The following is a 14,538-nucleotide window of genomic DNA, read 5'->3' on the forward strand; positions in this document are numbered from 1 at the left end:
TATATGGAGCTATTACTTTAGATGGAGCTATTGGGCTCAGATGGAGCTATTGGTTTAGATTGAGTAGTTGACTTGGATTGAGCAGCTGGTTTACATTGAGCAGTTGGTTTACTTTAAGCAGTTGGTTCAGTTTGAGCAGTTGGTTTAGATTGAGCCGTTGGTTTAGAATTTAGATTGAGCAGTTGGTTCAGTTATTTAGATGCAGTGCATTTAGTTTGAGCAGTTGAATTAGATTGAGCAGTTGACTTAGACTGAGCAGTTGGTTTAGATTGAGCAGTTAGTTTAGATTGAGCAGTTGGTCTACTTTAAGCAGTTAGTTTAGTTTGAGCAGTTAGTTTAGATTGAGCAGTTGGTTTAGTTTAAGCAGTTGGTTTAGATTGAGCAGTTGGTTTAGTTTAAGCAGTTGGTTTAGTTTAAGCAGTTGGTTTAGATTGAGCATTTGGTTTAGTTTAAGCAGTTGGTTTGACTGCGCAGTTGGTTTAGATTAGAGCAGTAGGTTTAGTTTAAGCAGTTGGTTTGATTGATCAGTTGGTTTAATGTGAGCAATTGAATTAGATTAAGCAGTTGGTTAAGATTGAGCAGAAGGTTTAGTTTGAGCAGTTGAATTAGATTGAGCAATTCATTTAGATTGAGCAGTTGGTTTAGGTTGAGCAGATGGTTAAGACTGAGCAGTTGGTTTAATTTGAGCAGTTGATTTAGATTGAGCATTTGTTTTAGATTGAGCAGTTGGTTTAGATTGAGCAGTAGGTTTAGTTTGAGTTGTTGATTTAGATTGAGCATTTGGTTTACATTGAGCAGTAGGTTTAGTTTGAACAGTTGATTTCGATTGAGCTGTTGGTTAAGATTGAACAGAAGGTTTAGTTTGAGCAGTTGAATTAGATTGATCAGTTCGTTTAGATTGAGCAGATGGTTTAGACTGAGCAGTTGGTTTAAATTGAGTAGTTAATTTAGAATGAGAATTTGTTTTAGATTGAGCAGTTGGTTTAGATTGAGCAGTAGGTTTAGTTTGAGTAGTTGATTTAGATTGAGCATTTGGTTTACATTGAGCAGTAGGTTTAGTTTGAACAGTTGAATTCGATTGAGCAGTTGGTTCAATTCAAGCAGTTGGTTTAGTTTGAAACCAACTGGTTTAGATTGAACAGTTGGTTTAGACTGAGTAATTAGTCCAGAATGAGTTTTAAAAATTTAGATTGAGAGTAAAGGTCTAAAAACTTGAATTGAGTTTAGAAGTTTAAAATTGTGAGCCGAGATGACTTAATTGTTAGTTGGAGAGCTAAAGTGTGTTCTTGCGCCGCGCCAATTGCGGTGCAATTGTTTCAGGACGGCCGACTGTAACGCACGAGGAGCAGGAGAGTGAGTGAGCGAATGAGTAGTGGCGAGGTGAGGCAAGAAGAGGGGAGAGGAGGCGTGGCGAGGCGAGGAGAGGAGAGGAGAGGGGAGGAGTGGTCGCGATGCATAAAAGCGGTTGTCGGGCCGCATGCGCGCATTATACCGTGTATTTTTGAGTGATTTACTTGCTTCATCATAATCTTGTGAATATGGAAATTAAATTCCTGTTGATTTATACAAGTTAACATCTTTTATTTCTGAGTGTTGTAATACAATAATACCGATGTATGACCCGAGAGTGGATGTCAATTTCAGTAAACATCGATAACCTTTTCTAACGTGCGCAGTTTGTAGGAAAACTATTTATTTATCTACCATAGCTAATGCTGAGCATTCGATGCAATTTAAGTCCCGCAAATTGCTATTGCGCTGGAACCATGTCTCATTAACATCGAAATGACGTCATTTTGACGTCAGCCGAAATAAAAATATACCATCAGCTCGAAACTTTAGTCTACTGCTGACGTCGCTAAAATGGCGGCCTTTATACATGGCATACTTACCTAATATTATCAAATCACATCAAATCAAATGGTCTATTCAAAATAGGTAGGTAGGTACCTACCTAATAAATTACCTACACTTTTTGTTAGTCGGTTGTTGCATTTGTAAGGTGATAAGTATAGTGGTGATAATTTTTACGCGAACTTAAAACTAAAGCTACCAAACTAAAGGTTCCAAACGCGCCGTCTTAAGAGCCCTTTAAACACCTGAGACTCCAACGTCTATCGGTTTTACGAACTTTACTTTCGAAGGTGTTTTTACTATTATAGTATTAAACCTTATCGAAATAAATCTGTTCTTCATCTCAAGTGTTTAATTTAGATTAAAATTGTCCTGTGTATCATTTCATTTAGTATAATATCTTAGATTTCATGAAATTAAAATAATGGCTATACGGCCGCGGCAGTCCGGCAGGGACAGGAGTATAGAAGGCGCGTAGAGAGGCGCGAGGGGCGCAACGGATCCACGTGATTTTTTGCGTGGATATAGTTTAAGACTTGGAGAGTGACATAGGCTACTTTTATACCGGAAAATCAAAGAGTATTTTAAAAACCTAAATCTACGCGAACGAAGTCGCGGGTATCAGCTAGTAACTTATAAATTGAGTACTTATAACCTAGTTATATACAGTTTACTTGGTTGTCGATTACTTGAGTCACCTTGCGACTTGACATAAGTAGTTATTATAGTCATTAACTAAGAGGGCTTGGTCATAAAAAGTGAAATACCTTTGACGTTTTAAAAAAAAAAAGGTATATGCCTATGACTTAGGCATCCGCTAAGAAAGTATTTTCGAAAATTCAACCCTATGATGGGATAATATAAAGGTTTGAAAGTTTACTCTACACGGACGAAGTCGCGAGCATAAGCTAGTTTCATATAAAGTAATTTAATTAATATCATTGATTATTAAGTAGATTTGAGTTCAACCCCTGCCAAATTGCTAATTCACTAAAATGCCTTTTCACATCGATATGTACAAAAGTAAATCTCTGCATCAGTATCGATAATATAATTGTAATGGATTGAATGTGCTCCATTGATGTGTGTTTGTCTGTCCGCGAATAGCTCTGGCACGTGTTGGTACATTCCCATGTTTGGCAGCTGTCCCATTGTTTATCATTTCATGAGGGTCCTCATACGATTTAACTATTTGGGATATCCAGAATCGATGGCCGCTGGGACAGACGTGACATAATGAATCCGAAACATAGGTCGCTAACCAGGCCCTCATAAGATTTTAAAAAGTTATGAGTCACTCAGCGGGCGATGCATAGAGAGTTTGGAGTTTTTCTACGTGATCAAATCAGACACGAAGATATCCGTAGGAGAACTCGATTCTAGAGTAGGTAACCGACATTACCATATAACCGACATAGGGTTACGAAGCTGGCAATAACAAAGGACGTGGATTTTACGTATTTTGGAGACCCTCTACTTAATAATTACTTACCTACCTACTGAGAAATAATTCGATAGGCAACATCCCTATTGTACACATTTTGACTGTTGATTTGTTGAATTACTTATTGTTGAAAATATAAGTATTAGAATTAGGTTTTTTAAAAATCCGGTGGGAACTCTTTGATTTTCCGGGATAAAAGGTACCTAGTCTATGTCACATCTCCAGCAGGTCTTTGTCTATACACATGCAAAAAATCACGTCAATCCGTTGCATCGTTGCGACGTGATTGAAGGACAAAATAACAAACAAACACATTTTCGCATTTATAATAAGGGTACTGATAGTTCATGTAATGTAATGTTTGTGCACTCTTGGAAGGTTTAATCCAGCTGTGGGTGCAGTGTCACCGAATGAAAAAAAATATGTTCTATACAAAGAGTGATCATTGTCACCCTACCACGTCAGGAAATTGTCATTCTCGATGTACCCAACGCGCATCGCCGGTCACACCACCCAGACACACCCATGCATTATGTTATTCGAGGGCACAAGTAAGACAGGTAGGTAATTAGTGCTTTCAACAGTTCTATCACTCGTCACAATCTAAGTAGGTACATAGAATAGAATAAGTTTTAATCAGTGCAATTAAAGCTACACTAAGATTATTTTTCTTCCTTTTTTTCAGGAACAGGGCAGTTGTAGCCCTCATGAAAATTACTTAAATAATTCCACGGCGAATGAAGTTGAAAGTTGCGCATTTCTTGTGCAAATTTTACGGGCTCATACACAGGTACCTAGGTAGGTATATGCCAAAAAGATTTTATCCCCTTCCTTTGGGAGAAGGGGGAGGGGGATTAGCATTCAGTGTGATCTAAAAAAACGCGTACACGACCGAAAGTACTTAATGTACATACATCGGCCTTTAGAATGACATTTCGGCTTTGTAGAGCCTTGTCTTTGTCACTCATACCTATATGACGTTTTGTCGGTCTCAACGACAGGGACAACCCTCTACAAATCTGCTATCTCCTTCGTCGTCACCCGCGCTCTGCCGCATTAGGTTAGCGCGGGGACTATGCGGGTGTGCGGGGTGTCCCCACCCCGATTGCCATCTCGACCTGACGCGTAGGTACTAGAGGTACCTACATAATAAAAAAATTCAAAATAGCCGCCATGAAAAAAATAAAGTGCTATTTATTTCCTGTACCTACGATAGTAGGGAACCCTTCGTGTACGAGTCCGATTCGCACTTGACCCATTTTTTTTCGATCTTTGCAGTTCTGCTTGAGAACGGAGGCATAAAGCTAAACCGGTAACGCTCCATCACAAAGACACAGGATAAAATAAAAAACCGGCCAAGTGCGAGTCAGGCTCGCGCAACGAGGGTCCCGTGACCCGTACTACAGTCATATTTTTTCGACATTTTGCACGATAATTCAAAAACTATGATGCATAAAAATCTGTTTTAGAATGCACAGGTTAAGACCTTTCATATTATGACACCCCACTTGATATAGTTATCTTACTTCGAAAATTGAAAATACTAATTATTAGTTCATGACCACAATTTAATTTTTTTTTGTGTGATAGGTATAACCACAAATTCACGATTTTCAGATTTTTTCCCGAATGTCTGCTATAAGACCTACCTATCTGCCAATTTTCATGATTCTAAATCAACGGGAAGTACCCTGTAGGTTTCTTAACAGACAGACAGACAACAAAGTTTTAATGTATATAACGGGTACATGCCTACATACCACGATTAATTTTTGTTTTTATTTGTCGATATTTCAACCCAAAATTGCACGGCACTTTATCAAGAACATAACGCTTTGTAGGTACGTAGGTATTATAAGTTGCCTTAATAACTTGACTCGATGCGTAGAATTCCCTCGGAATTAAATATGTCTTTCCGCGGTGTTATTCGTACACAATTTGAGGTACGGAACCCTAATAAAATTATGATAATTACTTAGTACCCTCCACGAAGAGTCGGGGTGTCCCCGCTGACCGGTTCGCAATAATGCATACAATGATGACTGTAATTTGAGGATGTGTTATGATAACCTACAATTTGTCATGACTCATGAGCTCATTAGTAATTCACAGACAGATAAACTGAGAAATACCAAAGTATTGCATTTTTAAGTAACTAAGTAGATAGCGAACGATTCTGAAATAAAATATAAATTATAAATTGTGAGTAATATATTCATCGGTTATCAGTTATCATTCATCGCAGTTCAACGCGCACGCGCGCCTCTCGTGTCCACCTATCTGTAGGCTTAGTACGAGGTTGTATTCGAAAACGTTGATACTTTCGAATGTCGAAACTGTTTTGCTTGACGACGCGACGTCGGTCGTGAACGTGTTGACAGGGGATTTAGGGTAAATCTTTCAGGTGGTAGTAATTGTAAGTGTAGGTCGATTTCGTAAAACCTGCATAAATCCAGTTCCAAGCAACGTTCTGTCTGTCCTCCTCATTGTTGTGATTTATAATGGTCACTCATTACACTTAAAACTGACAAAGGGCGTGGATTTTACGTATTTAAGAAAAGCCTCTATTTAGTAATCACTGAGAAATAATTTATTTTTTCATCTCACTCCTTACTTTTTTTTCTAACTTGTTAAGTGATCCGTAGGAACTTTTATTTTTATTAAATTAAAATACAATTAATTCATTTCTATTTTTATTTAGGTAATTAAATTAAACAATCTGTTTCAGCTTTATTAAGTAAACAATATAATGAAGTTCATTGAATTATAAAAATGATTTTTTTTTGTGGTAAGAATTTTAAATTACAATTCTGAACGCACTTGAAAAAAACTTTATTCATGATTTATAGCATAGAGATAGTATTTCATCCAAGATTTATAGAATCTTCTTTAATTAGAACCTCCTGTGAGAACCTCCTTCGCTGCCTGACTTGTGGCCTAATAATATAGAAACTTCTTATTGAAACCTCCACGGTACTGGTGCCTCTTGCGTTTTCCTCGCTGTAGTGAGATGAAAAGTTGTGTGTTTCGCACGGGTGCAAACTTATTTGCACTCGAGTCTTTGAATTCCTCGCTACGCTCAGGATTCAATACAAACTCTCGGGACAAAACAACATCTTTGCACCCTTGCATAACAAATAACTATTGATGTAGTCAAATGCCCAATTGTGCCAGCATAACGTCAGGCGTCAAAAGTGAACGGACTATACAAGCGCACGCGCAGCGTTCGTGACCGCGTGTGACTGTGACCGGTTGAGAGACCGGCACTGAACGAGTGGAAATAGATGCTATAAATATTCAGTAGCGTCTAGCGATTCCAATATTTGAACGTGGGACTATATCGTGCTGGATTTGACGCTAGGTCAAGGCTATCTTCGGTCGTTGGTACAGAAATTCTGACAAGAGTTCAGTAGAAACAGTTTTCTTTGCTTTTTAGGGTTCTGTAACTAAATGGCAAAAAACGGAACCCTTATAGATTCGTCATGTCTGTCTGTCTGTCTGTCCGTCCGTATGTCACAGCCAATTTTTTTTCGAAACTATAAGAACTATACTGTTGAAACTTGGTAAGTAGATGTATTTTGTGAACCGCATTAAGATTTTCACACAAAAATAGAAAAAAAAATTTTGGGGGTTTCCCATACTTAGAACTGAAACTCAAAAAAATATTCCAAATTGGCTCCTCACACCACTGCTATCTGTATATTGCGGCTTTTATCCAGTTCTTACCCGCTAGGTACGTAGGTAACTAATTTAATTCGTAGCTTGTCTGGCTTACATTTAGGATCTACATTCTACTGGTACAAACTGCAATTTTTTAGGATCTAGGTACTTTGGATGTCGGTTATTTACAATTTTTCATATGGACGACCGAAGCAAATACCTACTGCGTAAGTATTATTTGGTTAAGTATAAAAACTTTTAGAAGGCTGTACGTAAATAAGAAAATGTCTATACTTAGGGCCGGTTGTTTCAAACCATTGGTCTTCGTAAGATCCGTTCGTTAAAATTTAACGGACGTAGACGAACTTTAACATCTGTTAATTTAAGTGCGTTGCTTCATTGTACAAAAAACTGTTCGTCATTGTTATTTTGGTTGCGAAACTAACCCTAAAAATTAACTTACTTCTCCGTATCCTTTTCTTATTTCATTTTAAGTATATTAAATTATATACATAGTTATTAATATTGCTACTTCGCATTTTAAACACTTTTTCTTTCTTACAAAATCTTCAAAAAAACTATCATTAAAAGCTTTGAATTAAATAATTGATTCCATTATAATTTGTAAATAAATGTATGTAGTATGAAGTTACGAACAGATTTGACGATCACCAATGGCGCCAGCACCGGTTAACGTAAACGTAACTTTTTAACGAACGTTAGCGCTAATAGATGCTGAATCAACGCTTTTTCTTTACTTACGTTCGTTAGCGCCATATTTAAAGGTTACGTGTCCGTCAAAGTTTGTTGAAACAACCGGCCCTTAGACTGTTCCCAATTTGTCAAAAAAAAAAACCCAAAATAGGGTTTTTTTAACATAGAAAGCTGTCGGGCGTCGATCCCGGTTATCAGCACCCACCATATTTTTATTCCAAGAAAACTAACCAAATATTTGTAATTAATGGAAACGGTCTCGACCCTCAGCAAAGAGGGCAACGATGCAAAAAGAGAGAAAGAGATTTTACAATCGTCTTCTCACTCAACCGATAGACGTCCACTGCTGGGCACGATGATAAGTCTCTTGTAGGAACTTCCACACACCGCGGGTCTTGCACCGCCTGAATCCAGCGGCTCCTTGCGACTCGTTTGATGGGGGTTTGTCAATGGGGATTAGTGGAATAACTCGACATTTTAGCACCCCGGGGCCCCAACGTCTATCGGTTTTACGGACTATGTATGGGTAGGGACCTATAGATTTTATTTACTTATGCAGTGGAACCTCTTTAACTCGCACCCCGTTAACTCGAAATCCTCTCTAAGACAAAGAAATTACCTATTCCCTTCCGCTGAAGTACAAAAAACCGGAAATTCGAATTATTTAGACGCTATAACTCGAAGTGAATATGATTTCCATGTCATGTACGTTGATGTACGTACTATTCATACATATGACCACACAAGTAGCTATATCACGCTCTATAGCGTCAAAAACTCCTCACGCGCAATTTTAACTTTATGTGTCAAATGTCTTTTGACATGACAGTTGACCCAGAGTTAAAATTGCGCGTAAGGCGTTATTTTGTACGGACTATACCATACATGAACCATTTATTATGCCTCTATAAGACGAAATTGAATAGGTAATTAAAAACTTCTTATCTCGAAGTCTAATTTTAAACCTTTCCCTTGAAGTTCGAGTTAAAGAGGATCCACTGTAATAGGCAATTTGAATGCTTTATTCATCATACTAGCTACTGAATACACAATGCGCTATAAAGATCATTCTGCATTCATATCTTACAAGATAACGACTACCTACTTATCGTGCTTATCATATTTTGTTGTACTTTATTGACAAGATGACAACTTAATTATTGCTGTAGATAAAAACCGGCCAAGTGCGAGTAGGGTTCCGTAGTACAATCGTATTTTTTGACATTTTTCACGATGAATCAAAAACCATTCCGGAAAGGCATTCCGAACCAGTGGTAGATGCATCCGACTATTCGTAAGCACTTGTAAAAGTTTATACGAATAAAAAAGATTTTCATTTTCATTTTCATTTTCACCATTATGAATAAAAATAAATAAAAATCAGTTTTAGAATGTACAGGTAAATCCCTTTTATATTATGATCCCCCACTTGGTATAGTAATCTTACTTTGAAAGCTGAATTAATATCTACTAATTATTTGTTCATGACCACATTTTAATTCACGTAAACACAAATTCACGGTTTTTGGATTTTTCCCTTATGTGTGCTATAAGACACTATAGTGGTAAGACGCTATCGTCACCGTAAGTGTCTTAGTGATGATGCAGTCTAAGATGGAAGCGGGCTAACTTGGAAGGGGTATTATTTATTTTTATGCATAATAGTTTTTGATTTATCGTATAAAATGGCGGAGTGTGGAGCCCTCGGTGCGCGACTCTGACTCGCACTTGGCCGAACAATTTTCGGTTAGTAGTCCGGATAATCACGAATTCGTGTAACTGAGGGCCGGATAATCGAGTTTCTACTGTAATTCGATAGGTAGCGTAGGTACATTGATGCAGCACGTGCATTATACAGCCATCTTATCTCAACATTCACCTTGAAGATATTACTGTAATCGTAATCCGTAATACTTTATAACGAGTTATTTTTAATATAAATAGTTTTTTTTAATATTAATAAACTTAAATCTAAAAAAAAACAACATTAAATTAAAACTAAAATAAATTAAATTAAATCTTAAACCTCATCGAGACCACCGCAGCGAGGCATTGTACCCAAGATGCTGGCAGCATTACCCCTTTGGATGGCCAAACTAATTCTGTGACCAAGGTAGCTGCCAGCTCTCGGGTCCCCGGTTGACTCGATAACTCTTTTCACAATTTCTTCAAAAAGAGCTCGAGCCCCCGGGCCCCACGGCCCCATGGTCTGAATTGAATTAAATTAAAATAACGTCAAAGTAAAATATGGATCTAGAAATATCTAGATTTAAAGAAAAAAATTTAGGAACAAATACACTGATAATATGCTAGGTTCGTAGGTATATCGGGTAAATTTCTATCTTGAAACTAGAAAAGGCTCGAAAGTTCAATCACGTACTTTAGTTTATAACAGAGTTCATCCGTGACCTTTAATCCTAACGATCGCATACTAGACGCCACTGGCTGTCTTTCCAGTAGAGTTGTGCGAGCTAAACTTCGAAATGAAGGATATCCTAAGTCACCTGTATCCTAAGTCACCAGGCGGTTTCAGACTAGCGTATTTTTTGCGCGTATACGGTCGTTTCAGCATACGCGCTTACACGCGCGCTACATTACACGCTTCAAAAAATAAAAACCGACTTCGATACACAAACACTAAAAATTGAAAAATAATTTAATTTATTACCGAATAGGTATATTATGTATACAAGAGTTAATATAGTTCCATAATAATACTTTTTGGTGCCGGTGCCAATTAGCTTTAGCTGCGCGAATCGTCTAGACTTCATATTTTTAAGAGACTCCACAATGGCACCTCATTGACACCGACCCCAAAAAATATTATTATGGAACTATATTAACTCTTGTATACATAATATATTCGGTAATAAATTAAATTATTTTTCAATTTTTAGTGTTTGTGTATCGAAGTCGGTTTTTTTTTTTTTTTGTAAAAAATTTTTATTTCACAATTTTTAGTGGCCCCATGGAATTATGCTATGACTGGTTAAAAATCTACTGTTTACTAAGCTATTACACTGATCGCGAGCAATTTACTCTTATCCGTTGAGGAGTTCCAGTATCTATCTTCGAAGAAGAAGATCTTCACCAAATTTAAATGGGACCAACTTTGAAGTATACCCTTTCAAACAAAAAAAGAATTTTCAAAATCGGTCCAGGGGTCTTCGAGTAATCGGGGAACATACATATAAGATTCCGACGAATTGAGAACCTCCTTTTTTTGAAGTCTGTTAAAAACAGGACGCGCGTATACGGGCATATTTCGGCGTGTTCGCTCGAACCGGTGGTGTTGCGGGGAGGTGTCTCTCGCGGCTCGCGCTTATACGAGCTTAGAAGCGTGTCAACGCTCGTACGAGTTGAGCGTGTGCCAAAAACGAGCTCATACGCGCGTATAAAACGCTAGTCTGAAACCGCTCTAAGTACTAGTTCACTCTGGCTGTACTGTACAAATTACTATAGTCGTAGGTCAGGAAGCCATAGGTATTTTTTCTGAGAAGCCATAGGTACAGAGGCAGATTATCGCTAAGGCACACTAGGTACGTGTCTAGGGGCGCGAGGTTACGAAGAGGCGCGCGCGATAATGTAGAGTTCCATTACCTGGCCTGCCTAATTATCCCTACTAAGTAATATTATCTTGGAGTAACCGACACTGCCTCTTCTTTAATATATCAAAGTGTCATGACGTGACTTTCTCACATAAATAGTAAACATAATGACCAACAACCAGCTATATATAACGTAATGAGACGATTCCTAGTTCGTTTGAAATTAATTATTAAATTTAACATGGCCATTAGAGGGGCGCCTATGAGGTGCTTGCCTAGGGCGCTCTCGACATTTAATCCGTCTCTGCATAGGTAATATTATTATTTCAAGGTTAACTATAATGCAACGTAAAGCCGTTTCTTTTTCGAATCTAATTTAAATTTTTAAATTAGATACGAAGTATATAGAAGTAGGTAGGTAGATACAGAATAATTTTAATTCAAACAACTAAAGCTACGAGGGTTCCAAACGTGCCCTGGTCTGAGAAGAAGAATCAATTCGACATCAACTTTTAACTTGTCCGAAACCGCAGCAGAAATGTGAAACCGGTAAGTGGCACCGGTAAAAAAACTGAAAAAGCGACAGGTCAAGATGGCAATTGGGGACGAAACGCCCCGCACACCCGCACAGCCCCCGTGCTAACCTGGTGCGGGTGATTCGGGTGACGTGTGGGTGTGCGGGGCGTCCCCCCGCCTCATATCCCGATTGCCATCTCAACCTGTCGCAGACTACATTCTAATTTTATTATATTCCCTACCATACCTTTCCTATTACCCCATTTCAACAGAAGAGTGAATAGGCATCTTCTAGCTAGCGCTCCACCTTGGTTGCATCATCATTCATCACTCTATATGACTGCAGTCAAGTGCAAGCATATACATATAGGTAGGCACTTAGTTAAAGAAGAAAGAGAAAAATGGGACGAGATGCGAATGGGACGATTTTTTTAAAAGAATGAGCCATGCTAAATCGGACTAATATTCCCCTTTCCCATCCAATTTAAAGCTTGTGCTTGGACTAGGTACGAATTACGATAATAGTGCAACGGGTGGGGTTTGAACCGGCGACGTTTCGGAATTCAGTCCGCTCCCCAACCGTTTAGCTATTGAGGCTCTCTAAATTGAGATTGGAAATTCAAATGGGACGAGATTCAAATGGGACAAGCTGCCAATGGGACTTAATTTAATTTAATTTAATTTAATTTAATTTAATTTAATTTAATTTAATTTAATTTAATTTAATTTAATTTAATTTAATTTAATTTAATTTAATTTAATTTAATTTAATTTAATTTAATTTAATTTAATTTAATTTAATTTAATTTAATTTAATTTAATTTAATTTAATTTAATTTAATTTAATTTAATTTAATTTAATTTAATTTAATTTAATTTAATTTAATTTAATTTAATTTCTTAGGTTAACTTGCTAACATACATACCACGTATGGGGAACGGCTTGGTCATGATGGTCTCAGTGACCGGCGGCAGCAGCCGCTGCGTCTCCGGCGACATGGCGCTGGTGCACAAGTTCAGCTCGTGGTGCTTGTTGTCGCAGTTGTTGTTGAGGCCGCCGCGAAGCCGCAGCGACGGCCCGTTTGCCGCGTCCATCTGAGCGCACTATCGCCGCATCACTGGTGAGTACAACTTTAATAACATCTCTGAAGATTGAAGAACAACACTCACTATTAGTACAACTCCACTATCGGCATTCGGCAAACTATTAAATATTATTGGGGAATTGGGATATGTCGAATGTTTTGTGTTCGCTAAGGATCTAAAGTAATTTTGGCCCAATTCCTCAAAATCCCTCAACAATGTTGAAACCTATGCCATGTGTATTGTGTAGGCTTTGGGGTACAATTTATTCCATTCTAAGTAGGTAGATAACTATGAGCCTCATAAGAAAGCTCAGAGTCACTCAGCGGCCGATGGAGAGAGCTATGCTTGGAGTTTCTCTACGTGATCAAATCAGAAATGAGGAGATTCGTAGAAGAACTAGAGTAACTGAAGTAGAGTAACTGAAGAAGCTGAAGTGGCAATGGGCAGGGGACATAGTTCGTAAAACCGATAGACGTTGGGGTCCCAAGGTGATGGAATGGCGACCTGGCACTGGAAGACGCAGTGTTGGAAGACCCCCCACTAGGTGGACCGACATCAGACGAGTCGCAGGGAGCCGCTGGATTTAGGCAGCACAAGACCGTGGCGTGTGGAAGTCCCTACAAGAGACCTATGTCCAGCAGTGGACGTCTATCGGTTGATGATGATGAGCTAGATAAGTAGGTAGATAGGTACTGTTGAACAATGTTGAGGTATTGAAGGACCAGGAGCCGTTCATTTTGGCCCATACCTTTTTGAGTAAGTTTGGCAAATCAGCCGGCCGGCAGACGTAATATTCTATAAGATCGAATATTTCTCTCTGTAATTTGTTCGAACTTCAAATTCCGGAAAAACAAAGAATTCCCTCGCGTTTAAAAAAATCTATAATCGCGCCAACCATTAGGGTTAGCGCGAATGTGCGAAACGATACGATTGCCGCCGGCCACAATTCGCGATATCACGAATCATTTGGCGAATACCGATGTGGAGTCGTACTACGAAACAACACTCACTATCACTATCAGCTGATTTTGTAGTTTATATTACAAAAACGAGCGATGTATCGACGCTTATGTGCGCAGTTAGAACTGTAAATCGAATCGAACGCACTGCACTAGCTCGATTATCTCGATTATATTATTATCAGAGAATGTACATAATGTTTCTATGTAAGCAAGTTGCGACGGTACTCGCGGGCGCCGCGTGTAGGACTGACGGGTTTAGGCAGAATGCCATAATATCTGATGTGATATCTACGTCACAGACGCTGCACGTTGTGCTCGTGTGTTTGCACGTACGTCACACGAAATTTACATTCCGTTGCCTGTTGCTTTTAATAATTTTACATAGAGTCACCCGTAAACCATAAAGTCTTCATGAAGTAGGTACCTACTTAGTAAGCAAACGGTAGTATCATCATCATCATGATCCCATCATCGCCGGCTTACTACAGAGCATGTGTCTCCTCTCAGAGTGAGGAGGGTTTTGGCCATGTGCGGATTGGTAGACTTCACACACCTTTGAGAACATTATGGAGAACTCTCAGGCATGCAGGTTTCCTCACGATGTTTTCCTTCACCGGTAAAGTAAGTGATATTTAATTAATTAAAACGCACATACCTATAACTTTCAAAAGTTAGAGGAGCGTGCCCGGGACCTCCGATTAGAAGGCGGACGTCCTAAACACGACTCTGTAGAGTACTCGACAAGTAAGCTGTA

At 38.5% G+C, this 14,538-nt stretch overlaps 1 protein-coding gene across 2 annotated transcripts in view; it reads right to left on the reverse strand.

The window, feature by feature from the left end:
- The window catches only part of Pfrx (6-phosphofructo-2-kinase/fructose-2,6-biphosphatase), a 32,860-nt gene extending 20,029 nt beyond the window's left edge, over nt 1-12,831 (reverse strand). For both annotated transcript variants that reach the window (XM_034976151.2, XM_034976150.2), the window contains exon 1: nt 12,663-12,831. In XM_034976151.2, coding sequence (XP_034832042.1) covers nt 12,663-12,831 — 169 coding nt within the window. The remainder of the gene's footprint in view (nt 1-12,662) is intronic.
- Nucleotides 12,832-14,538: the final 1,707 nt, after the last annotated feature.

Source organism: Maniola hyperantus, chromosome 15 (assembly GCF_902806685.2).
Source record: "Maniola hyperantus chromosome 15, iAphHyp1.2, whole genome shotgun sequence".
Taxonomy (NCBI): Eukaryota; Metazoa; Arthropoda; class Insecta; order Lepidoptera; family Nymphalidae; genus Maniola; species Maniola hyperantus.